The sequence below is a fragment of the Fusarium vanettenii genome (assembly GCF_000151355.1).
Source record: "Fusarium vanettenii 77-13-4 chromosome 6 genomic scaffold NECHAsca_20_chr6_4_0, whole genome shotgun sequence".
Classification (NCBI taxonomy): domain Eukaryota; kingdom Fungi; phylum Ascomycota; class Sordariomycetes; order Hypocreales; family Nectriaceae; genus Fusarium; species Fusarium vanettenii.
In genome coordinates, this window is record NW_003315865.1 from 1,363,506 (window position 1) to 1,374,661 (window position 11,156).

Consider the following 11,156-nt stretch of genomic DNA (forward strand, 5'->3'; position numbering starts at 1 on the left):
ACAAAGATCGGCAACTACATATGCGGCGCAAGCCATGCCCGAAGCCTCCCTCGGCATAACTCGAATCAAGACGAGCCGCATCTTACAGGCTGCAGTTCTCGACAAAACCCTTCACTTTTCGAGGGACCTGGCTGTTTTGCAAGGGTGCGCAACGTAACGCATTGCTCGTTCCTGACGATCCATCGCCAGCCACACAGTGCCTTTCCCGTTACCTAAGAAGCCTCCAACCTTGGTCGGCCACCACCCTTCATCAACTTTTCACGCCCTTTCACACCCTGTCCCCTGAAAGACCAGATTGGTCGAGTCTGCCTCACACGGCCCTGAGCCACATCTCATCGTGAGAACCCCTTGGGTGTTCGCGACTCAGCCCTGTCACCCTACCCTGGTTCGTCGCCATCTCGGGAACCGCCTCTTTACGATGGTGCAATCATGTACCAAACCAGCGCAACGTGCTTCCAGGCGTCAGCTCTAGACTTTGGCCTTGGCCCTCGTTCCTCAATGGCTGGTTCTAAACCATTACCTGAGCATCAATGGATTTAAGCCAAATAAACGACACATTCGCCATCACTTACACCATTGCTGTTGGGCCATCACATCATGGAAACCCGCCCTAGATCGAGTTCTCTAGACCAGGCTTGGCACATCGATTTTGGCTGGGGGTCACTCTCCCACCACCAATATTATGTGCACGGGCACATTGCTAACCACACGTCTTTTCAAATTTTCCTCCTCTAGCTCAGAAAACCGTGGGCCAAGCGCCGGTTTTGAGCCGCATTTGAACTTGGTGCGCGGGCCATTTACGCTATTATTATACCATGGGATCCTCTTTATCAATCACAAGACGGCATGAGTCTTTTGGTGGGTTCTCTGAGATTTCTCCCTCAGCTCCGTTCCACTTCACGACAATCCCACGGCTGTTTCATCTCCAACCTGTCCCGACAGCAAGCGGTTAATGCCGGTCAAGACACGGTGAATGGGAATGAAGTCAATTTCGGCGTCCCTTGCCCTGTTTGTTTGGCTGAGAGCAAGGGATTCCGAGACAAGCTTCGGTAGCGGTCTGGGTAACGGGACGGTAATTGCTACCCGTTCATGATCGAATCTGGCATCAACTGCATTGTTTGGGCTCCAAGAGGGTCCACGGCAAATATGCAGACGAGATTAAGCCCAAGGCAGAAAAAACTTGGCTTCAGCACGGTTGCGCCGGCGGCGATCGATGGGCATCAGTCGATGAGGCTCTATTTCACATAAACTACTACGCCAAGATCGATCTTCATGGCCCAAACATTTTGTCTGCGGCGGAGCTCTATGCGAGCTGGCCCAGAGTCTTGAGCTTACCAAGGGGTACAGAATAGCCGTGAGCCGCTAGGCGCCGCATTGGCACACGGCGCCGTAGCGGCCACGGAGCTCCTCCTCAAAATCGATCGCGACAGTCCTTGTGAGCTCCGGCTCTCAATTCTCCTGCTTAACGGAGCCAAGGCCTGGGACGGACACGAAGTTCCTCAGACGTGGCTCACCTGGCACAGTGCTTGCTGTCCTTCCCTTGGTTACGGATCCATACCCTTGCATGCCCTGTCTTCCTCTGCCGACTGTGACCCTTCCAATGCCTGTGCATCATGTGCCTAATTCTCGGCCTGGCCTTGGTAGGCCCTGGTCTCCCTGCTCAATGCGTCCATCTGAGCGGCTGTAACCCTGGCCGGCGGCGTCCGTGCCAACATGGGCCGTTTCTTGGGATCATCAAGCAAACGGACCATTTCGGCAGACCTGTCATATGGTGCAGCTCCCGATTTCTGCTGCAACACGCCAGTGCTTCAAACGGCGGAGGGCGTGATGTGGAAGCACAAGTCAGCCTGTCATCTCCTGTCCGTCAAGCTGGCTCTTCTCTCGGTGTCAATAAACGATACCCATGGTCTCGGCGACATGTTTGTCTTGCCATTGTAATAGAATTGCACCATAGTTTGGTCGGCCTTGGCAGTTGGTTTCTTAGTTTGAGCACCCTTTTTGAGCTTCGTTACGAAGCTCGTCAGGGTCAAAATAAGCTACCTACGACAGCAGCCACATTCTCGTGAGATATGGGTAGGGGTTGCAGGGGTAGCTCTGGGATGGTTACCAAGATCCTGAGGTCTGGCGTCTGGGTTGTTTCGGCTCTCGTGACCGAATCTCGAGTGAGCGACAGCGATTACTTTGGCGGCCAGCTAGAGATGCCTTGTGAGGACGGACCGGGTAGCGCCCCTATGAGAGACGAGTGTCGTCGATTCCGTGTGTCAACTCCTAAAACACCGGTCAGGTGACCACGGTCGGCAGTGTCGTTGATCTCACAACAGGATGGCCATAAACTACATGCATAAGATCTACGAGTTGGGTGGGCGCTACTCTCTAGCGACATCTAGAGATAGCGCATGCATTGCCCAATTACAGAGCTGCCCAGATTCTCAAAACGCTAGCTGATATCTTTCATCCTCTGCCGAGAGACTGTCCGGGGATTCCGGGGTTGAAGATATGTTCCCTTCTGGGGGAAGATAAGGCTGCTTGAGATAAGAGTGTGTGGGCTCATGACAGATAGGGCTGCCTGAACGGGTTGTGATAGATAGCCGTCTCTCGCACAGTTCCAAGAGGCCTGGTATCGGGTTTCTATCGATGTGGGTAGAGTAAAGGAAAAATCTTCACACCAAAACTAGTTCGATGGGTTCACGATGGTGTTGTGTGTTTCGCCCAGCAAGTCCCCCTATCCCGGCTATGCCCCTGACAACAAGCTCAGTGATAATGCACGGTGCGATAATCTAATTCTATAGAGGGAAAGTGGGTTTCCTACATCACCTAAAATCTTGAATTACGTGCCTGATTCCTTTTAAGGTCCCTTGACTCATAGACAGTGGGCTTGTGGACCCTACATCGTTGATAATGACACAACTTGGACTCTAAGCGAGGTGTATCGAGATCGAGCGGATTTCACCGATATCGATGAGACGGGAGCTGACATGGTAGAAGCTGGTTGTCACAGTTGTAGGTCTGAGCTTTCGTAGGATGTCATGATATTCCGATATTCCGATGTGTTGAGATGTTGGACTTGGCTACCCTGAGGTACACAGGCTTTTGATAAGAGAAGTGATCTAGTATCGACACGACGAGGGCTCCAAACATGGCTCCATGTATCATTCAAATACTTTGTCTTATGATGAAGTGCGTTTCTCGTGATCAAGTCCAATCACTCCATCTCGAACCCTGCCAATACACATTCCCATCCTTCTCAAACTGAGGCCCCTCAGCATCAATGATGTGACCCAACTCGCAGCGATAATACTCGACTCGAGTCTGCTGTGCGTAAAACTCATCGAAGCGAGGTGATAGTGCATCACGTAGACTTTCCACGTTACCCTGGGGATGGAGGGCTGCCCATGGCTGTGAGCAGGTCGATCCCTTGCAGGACTTGAGCACGAAGAGAAGTGAGTCCAGTCTTGGGACTACATCCTTGAGAGGATATCCTAGGATTGTTGTTTGAGAAGCTAGATCTGCTTCATCTGCGTGAAGAAGGTTTCTGAGCTGGCCCGGGTCCGTCTGTATAGGTTAGTCGCCAGTTCTAGTGGTGCACTCTCGATCACTTACAGTCATGTCATACAACTCCTTCTCGTTCGTGCACCAGACAGAGTAGTAAAGGTTATAGTCCTGACCAACGACCCGTAGAGCCTTGTAGGTGTTGTTAAAGATTCTCTTGTCTTCGCCACCGTTGAAGCCCCATTTGCCCTCACTGATGGCCCATCCCCAATACTCGACATTGACGTGCTCGCGAGTTCGGGGGGAATCTGCTAGCTCTGAAGCAGAGAGTGGAATTGGGGATCCGTCAAAGTCGGCCCTGAGAGGCGCACCGACAAGTGACATGATTGTAGGTACAAGGTCGACATGTGCTGTAACTGCCTCGGAGATGCCTCCCTTTGGTACACCGGGGCCGCGGACGATGAGCGGGATGTTGATATCCTCCTCGTAGCTGCACTCTTTTCCGGGCTGGAGGCGGTGCTGGCTGATATGATACCCATTATCGGTTGTGTAAAAGATATAAGTGTTGTCTAGAATGCCGTGCTTCTCAAGCCTTTCAACAAGACCCTCAACAAGTTCATCCACTGCTTGGAGAGCCTGAAGACGACCCCTGTAATGGCGATCATTAAACTCGACCATCTCATCCGTGAGTTTAGGCTGACGTCTGATCCAGTCTCCCCCGGAAGGCTTATCAGGGTTGAAGTTTTCCGTCCTCGGGACCTTGGCGTCTGGGAAGAGATGCTCATGTCTCTTTGCGGCTTTGGGAAAATTCACACGAAAGAGGTCGTCAGAGACTGGCACGTCATCGTCTGGCCCTTTGACGGGGTTGAGGATCGTGCTGTTAACATTGCTGTGTGGTGCGATGGGCGCAATGCCGAGGAAGAATGGTTCACCGGCTGCGACGGCGTCGTCGAGGAAGCCGTAGGCCTTGCTGGCTACCAAGTCGGTAGAGTATTCACCGAGGTGATTCTTGGGCTTTTCGTGGTTTCTCTGGAAGGTTGCGTTCCAGTAGTCATACGTGTTGGGGTCCAGGAGGAAATCCTGATGGTGTTAGCTCAAGCCTTGAGAGAGGCAGATGTTGTTCATTGACCGAGCTATTCCACCCTTTGAGATGAGGACTGTCATAGTTCCAGACAGTATGGGCGTTAAACATCTTGCCGGTATAGAATGTGTTGTAACCGGCATTTTGAAGCCACACGGGGAGATAATTCTCATTGTGACCATTCTTTACAAAAATTGGAAACCCTCCTTTTAAAAGTTAAAATTGAGCTCACAGAGAATGGGACAAGACTCACCATATGGAGGATTCAAGTCAGTAACGTTGGTGTTGTGAGCAAGCTTCCCCGTCCACAAGCTGGCGCGAGAAGGACAGCACACAGCAGTGGTACAAAAATGACGCTTGTATGCGGTTCCCTGATCAATAAGATGCTTCTGAATAAGAGGAGTGAACTTTAACGAGTCCATATGAAGGTCCTGGTCGTCGGTGAGGACAAAGACGATATTCGGCCGAGTAGCCTTCTCCGGCCCGGAGCCGAACAAGGGCGTTTGGCTATCTTGGGCCTTGGCAACGGCCCATAACGCGAGGGCAGCTTGAACCGACTCGAGCTTCATCTTGACATTTGTTTTATCAATGTCCTCTTGAGATGATTAAAAATCTGCTTCTGAGAATCAGCTATATTTACTCCATCCAGCGGAACTCGTCTCGGATCTCGCAGCCGTTTTCTGCCTAGATTCGGAGTCCCGGTCTCCAGATTACGGGCCCGGGAGGGTTGATGATGTGCTCAACCCCATGGATCACGCCAATGCTGAGCAACGTATTGATCAACGCTAAGGTGTGGTTCTCTGCGTCTTCTAGTGGGAAAATTCAGCGACGACCCGACGAGTTCCAAGAAGATTTGTGGTCAGTGATGAAGATTTGGTCTGGTTGTTGATAGAGACTGGATGAGATAGATTGGGGGCTTAGAGGTTCAACAGTCTATTCATCTCCCACCAAACAAGCACGGAAATACGGCAAATCTCAGATACTGTCGAGCACGGGGCATTGCATTCACCGATGATGACTTGCACAGAAATCTTAATACGCGTACCTCCAACCCAATTGAACCGCGCGGTCAAGTTTCAAAAGCTCGATGTCGCAATTCTATAGTTCGATAGCATCACCTACAGAACCACAGTGGTCCGGGCTACAGTGGGCCATAACCTGGTATCTCCGGACGGTAGTACTCACCGGCATCAAGCTATCTGGGGCAGGGACGTCGTAGCAGTATGGAGTCGCACCGCGTCTCCCCGACACAGATGTCCGTAACGGGAAATTCTAGACACGTTGATGTTGGTACAGGTTTCCACTCGGTGGTATTGTTCGTCCCAATATATGGGTTCCCTGCAAAGAAGTGGAATGAAGTGAGGGTATGCTCCGTCTGTCTTAAATAGAGAGCGTTGCAGTCAAATTGGTTTCTTTTCCGTAGTCTCTTGGTTCGCACTGATCTGCAAAAATCTCGTCGAATTTGGCTGTTAGCTTCTACCAAGTCATTTTGCATCATGGAGACCATAGGAGATGAGAAGCATCCAGACACTCTGCAGAGTGATCTTGTCGGAAAGTCTGAGTCCGACACTGATGCTATTCAGTGGACAGAGGAGGAGGAGAAGAGACTCCTTCGCAAGTCAGTATTCCTATTATCGGCATGAAAACACATCATACTGACAGTATCTAAGGGTCGATCTTATAATCTTGCCCCTCCTGATCTTGGGTTTCTTTGCCCTGCAGCTCGACAGAGGAAACATGTAAGCATGGCATTCGATAGTCCTTCAGACCGGTACTAAACAATACAGTGGCAATGCTCTGACCGATGGCTTCTTCAAGGATGTCGGAATTACTCAAAACCAGTTCAATGTTGGCCAGCAGTTGCTGTCGTTGGGTATTATCCTTCTTGAAGTATGTTTAGTTCACCCATTGCCGAGAATGTACACTGACAACTCTAGATCCCTAGCAACCTCATCCTATACCGGGTTGGCCCGACTATCTGGATAGGCGGTCAGATCGTTGCATGGTAAGTACAAAGCTTGGCGATGAGGTGCTATGTACTAACTGATACAAGGGGCCTGGTCGCAACCTTCCAGGCGTTCCAGAAGGGCCTTGGTCCATTCATGGCAACTAGACTCCTCCTTGGGTATGTCACCCACCCCCTAAAATAGAAGCAGTTACTGACTTGAAGTAGACTTTGCGAGGCGGGTTTCATTCCGGCTTCCCTCTTTACCCTGACCCGATGGTACAAGAGAGAGGAGACTAGCAAGCGGTACTCTTGGTTCTTCATTGGCAACCTGGTCGCTGGCGCCGTAACTGGCCTTATTGCCTATGGCATGTAAGTATATCGAGAACTTGGGCATGAGGATTAAACTGACGCCGTATGAAGCTTGCACATGCGAGGAGTCGCCGGTCTGGCTGGATGGCAATGGCTGTTCATTGTTAGTTGACAACCCCCCAGTCTTGGGAACCTATACTGACCATTGGTACTCTAGCTCGAGGGAATCTTCACCATCCTTGTTGGTATAGCCTTTCTGGTTACATTCCCTACCGGAGTCGCCAAGCCAGTCTCCCTTCTCGGGTTCCGCTACTTCAATGAGCGGGAGGCTAAGATCCTCTACGAGAGAGTCTTGCGTGATGATCCTACCAAGACCCAGGTCAAGCAGAGCGTCACATGGGAAGAGATGAGGAATGTCGTAAGTTTCTGAAGCCAAATGAATTGTCGTTTACATGTTTGCTCACATTGTTCAGTTGACCGACTGGAAGCTGCTCCCGCACGTCGGCTTCACCATCTGCGGCCTTGCACCCGCTTCTGCCTTTGGTTCATATGCACCAAGCCTGGTCGCCAGCTTTGGATACAAGCCTCTCGAGTCCAACGCCATGTCTTCAGTTGGATCCTGGCTGCTGTTGTTTACCAACTTGTTTTGGGGTTGGGCAAGGTGAGTACCCATTAGTTGCATGTGTTGACTGTTGGCTAACAGAAGTTCAGTGACAAGATGAGAGCCCGTGGGCCCATGGTTGTGCTTGGCTTTGTTATTGGCCTAGCTTTCAACGTAAGTCTTAATTGTTACTCGACGAATTTGCTCTAATGATGTATAGATTGGCATGTATGTGTTGGTTGACTCGACAAACTCCAAACTCAAGTTTGCCATCTTTACCCTTTCGAACGCCTTTTCATGGCCATGGCGTAAGTGAAATCTTGTACTACAAGAAAGACCTCAAGCTAACATCAACAGACCCCGTCAATGGCGCCTGGCTCTCATTGAACGCGAGAACGCCGGGTGAACGATCAGTCACGCTGGCCATCCACATCATGTCGGCCAACTGCGCTGGAATCGTGGGAAAGCAGCTCTTCCGCTCAGAGGATGCTCCCAACTATCCTATCGGATTTGCTGTCATTATGGCCCTAACAGCCGTGGCGGTTGTGCTGTCATGTGTTGCCAACCTTCAGTACTACTTCTGCAATGGACGCAAACTGTCTCGAAGCGGATTGAGATATTCGTACTAAGTGGCTTGGAAGAGGTATTAGTTTTGGCGGCCATATGAAACCAGTGAAATCATCTCAGAAGGATTCAGGAGGTCGAAATTGGCTCGAAGCGGGCTTTTGATAGTGAATCAGTGCTCGCCAGCTGTCGGGCATTGCTCTCATCCACACAAATAAAGACAGAACTTGGCTCCTGTAAACAAAACAGAACAAACATCCTTCCCGATTGAATCTTTGCATCGTATTTCTCCCTTTAGCCTCTATCACCACTGAAACCTGCCATCTCCCTCCTCACCCTCGACAACGAGAAGAATATCATGCACAGGCTTAGGCTCAGGTTTGCTATACTTAACTACCCATTCGCTTTTTATTTCTCTCTCAAGGCCACATCTCCTGGACCCCTCTGGTTTGATCTGAGAGCTGAAGTCATCGATCTTCGCGACTTCTTCTTGGCTCGAGGCTTGTCACAGAACCCGGGTGCACCTCGATTCTAGCCTCGAGACAGGCCGTCGTACAAGAACAGAAGCTTCCATCACGATTCCATCCAAACAGCCTTTCACTTTCCTCGAGGCAAGGTTGTAAACATTCCCGTCGTCGAGCTAATCGTTAACCCGCGGAGTTAGAATCCATCGTCATGGCCGCCTCAACATTCCCGCCCCTCTACAATTTATCACAGCATCCCGAGGACCAAGCCAGCCTCGGCCGCATCAAGGCTGCCTGGGATGATTTCTCTTCAGGATGGGACCAAGAAACCAAAATCACCATCCTTTCACGACTTCACGAGGTTCGCGCCACGCTAAGCAATCGAAGAAAGCCATCCGATCACAAGCTCTACAATGCAGACTTCAACTTTGGCATCTGGGTCATGATTCGCTGCATCTATCCAACCCGCGAGCTACGATCACTCAAGGCCCGGCTCGTGGAAATGTATCCCTGGATCGACGTCGATAGCTTTGCTGGGCCAAGTCACGGGAGGCCTGCCCATGATGTTGGGGGTGCTCATGGGACGACAACTGCCGAAGGAGGCATGAAACCTGATCTTGGCCAGCTCTAGCAGGGCTTTCAGGCGCAGATACAGGACTATATCGCTGCGTCTTCTTCCGATAACGACGAGCGGATGATCAAGCCCGAGAGCGGTTTGGCACCTGGTGAGTGAGAAGGGCATGGAGTGGTACACCCTTTGGCTAATTATATAAGTCTTCACGCAGCCTCGTCCCTCAGATGGCCTCAACCGACAACAGGATCCATCCTTCAGCAGCCTACGCCCAGTCCAGTCTCTGTTTCCCTCGCGTCAGAATGTGATTCAACCCGCCGCTGCTCATCCACCTCGCGCAAACCTCTTTCCAGACGTGAACCCCCGACCACCAGCCGGGTGTGTTCCACGGTCGGACTCCTTTTCAAACTTTCTCAAGAGAAAGGCAGACGAGGATGTCCTCAACACACCTTCCAAGAGGCCTGGAGTTTCGGCCACGCGTGCTGCTTCGCCCGTGGGTTTTGGCTCTCGTTCGTCGTTCCTCGATGACGAGCTCGATCGCCAGGTACCAAATGTCCAGCCCGGAGTGGCTCACGAGGGCCATCATCGCTCCTACGATGCTCCCAAGGAATGCTGCAAGCTGTACCATGAGCGACGCAATGCAGAGTTCAGAGAGGTTCTGGAACAGACGCTTCAACGGATGCAGGCCGACTTGAAGACATTGGTTCAACGCTACAGCGAAGACATGAAGAGAGAGGTAAATCCGCTCGGGGCTCGGCAGCAGCAGCAGCACCGACGTAACGGAGACGGCGACCTCGGTCGTGACGCGTTTCTGGAAAGCCTTGACGCAAGGGTCACACGCCTCGAGGAAGTTCTTCGCTCGCTGTAGCTACATCTCAGCATCACTCATTGGTATTCACAGGATCAGATCATACAATTGCTTCAGTGGGGAACAAAAACAGGGCTAATCGCTTTGTATGTATGTAATAACAGTAGTTGTATAGCAAATCTGTAGATCCCATCACCCGCAAAAGCAAAGTGAATCGCCCAACGCAACCCAACTCCTTCAACCAGGCACCAAAAACTCTTAGCGAGAACGATAGCCGACTCGATGGACCCTTCCACTGTCAGTCATTGATTACCGTACGCTTTCGCTTGCTAGTATTTGCCGCCGCGCAAATTACCGACAACCCCAGCAAGCATCCATACATACGAACCACAAGCCATGTCCAACAAATCTCGCCTAACACGAAAAGCACAGATGCTCTCGGCTTCCTCGACGACAAGAAACGGTCACCGTTGGCATCTTTTTACTCTGGGAAAAACTCGTTGATGATCATCTCATGCTCATTTCTCAACACCTGTTGGCTGCAGGAACAAATCCCAGCCACTCTCAAGGGGGACCAACCGCAGACGAATTGTGCCTCCAATCGTTTGGGCTGCTGCATCTCAATGAACAGGAGGGTATATCTCGCAGTTTGATCTCCGGTTCACCCTGAGATGCAATGCATCACCTGATTCTTAAGGGTCTGATCTCAGACGCCACCCTCGTCTACAGATGCGACAAGATTTGATGGACGGAGAATCAGCTGCGGGCTCACGCGGTTTTAAAAGCCTTCTCCTGTAATACACATGCACAACAAGACGCCATCCCGTCTCTTGCATGGTCAGAGCACACACACACACGTAACGGCTGGGACAGGGATCAAGCAGACACAGCCATTCGGAGGCGCCGGGTGCCATGTAAATGAGGACACCATCAATGCCCCAGGTTATACACTCGAGTTCCTGGTGCTTATCAAAGGAGAGCTGCCTGGTCTCAAACACGGCAAGTCTCTCCGCGGCTGTTCCCGAGATATACGGATAATGATCACGGAGCTGGATCAATGATGGCGAGGCTGACTAGTGGGCATCGTGGGTTTGGCCGAGGGAAAACTGAGTTTGCGGTAGAACAACTGCCAAGTCTTTAGGCTCTGTGTCTCACTTGTGGCAGATGAGAGATATATTCGCAGCCGCATGTCAGAGGACAACCTCCAACAAGACAAGTCGCGTGGCAGCAGGGTTGATGCACACACCCTCAGGTTCCCGGCCGAGTACTGCATAATGACTCTCGAGCCCTCCTGAGGCGCCGCGATCAGACTCTCTCTTCC

General features: G+C 51.3%; 3 protein-coding genes across 3 annotated transcripts; 2 read left to right on the top strand and 1 right to left on the bottom strand.

Moving 5' to 3' along the window:
• Positions 1-3,192: 3,192 nt before the first annotated feature.
• NECHADRAFT_94512 (uncharacterized protein) lies at positions 3,193-5,139 on the bottom strand (the record flags this gene model as incomplete). Its single annotated transcript, XM_003045192.1, has 4 exons — positions 3,193-3,552; positions 3,601-4,569; positions 4,619-4,776; positions 4,824-5,139. 4 exons carry the CDS (start codon positions 5,137-5,139, stop codon positions 3,193-3,195), a joined length of 1,803 nt encoding a protein of 600 aa, XP_003045238.1.
• A 927-nt stretch (positions 5,140-6,066) lies between these two features.
• Positions 6,067-8,057, top strand: NECHADRAFT_81802 (uncharacterized protein; the record flags this gene model as incomplete). Its single annotated transcript, XM_003044790.1, has 12 exons — positions 6,067-6,188; positions 6,241-6,309; positions 6,358-6,460; positions 6,508-6,575; positions 6,624-6,695; positions 6,744-6,887; positions 6,939-6,990; positions 7,045-7,245; positions 7,301-7,488; positions 7,539-7,602; positions 7,649-7,736; positions 7,786-8,057. 12 exons carry the CDS (start codon positions 6,067-6,069, stop codon positions 8,055-8,057), a joined length of 1,443 nt encoding a protein of 480 aa, XP_003044836.1.
• Positions 8,058-8,667: 610 nt separating this feature from the next.
• On the top strand, positions 8,668-9,895 carry NECHADRAFT_81803 (uncharacterized protein; the record flags this gene model as incomplete). Its single annotated transcript, XM_003044791.1, has 3 exons — positions 8,668-8,976; positions 9,088-9,181; positions 9,231-9,895. The coding sequence occupies 3 exons, from the start codon at positions 8,668-8,670 to the stop codon at positions 9,893-9,895; spliced, it is 1,068 nt and encodes a 355-aa protein (XP_003044837.1).
• Between the last annotated feature and the right edge of the window lie 1,261 nt (positions 9,896-11,156).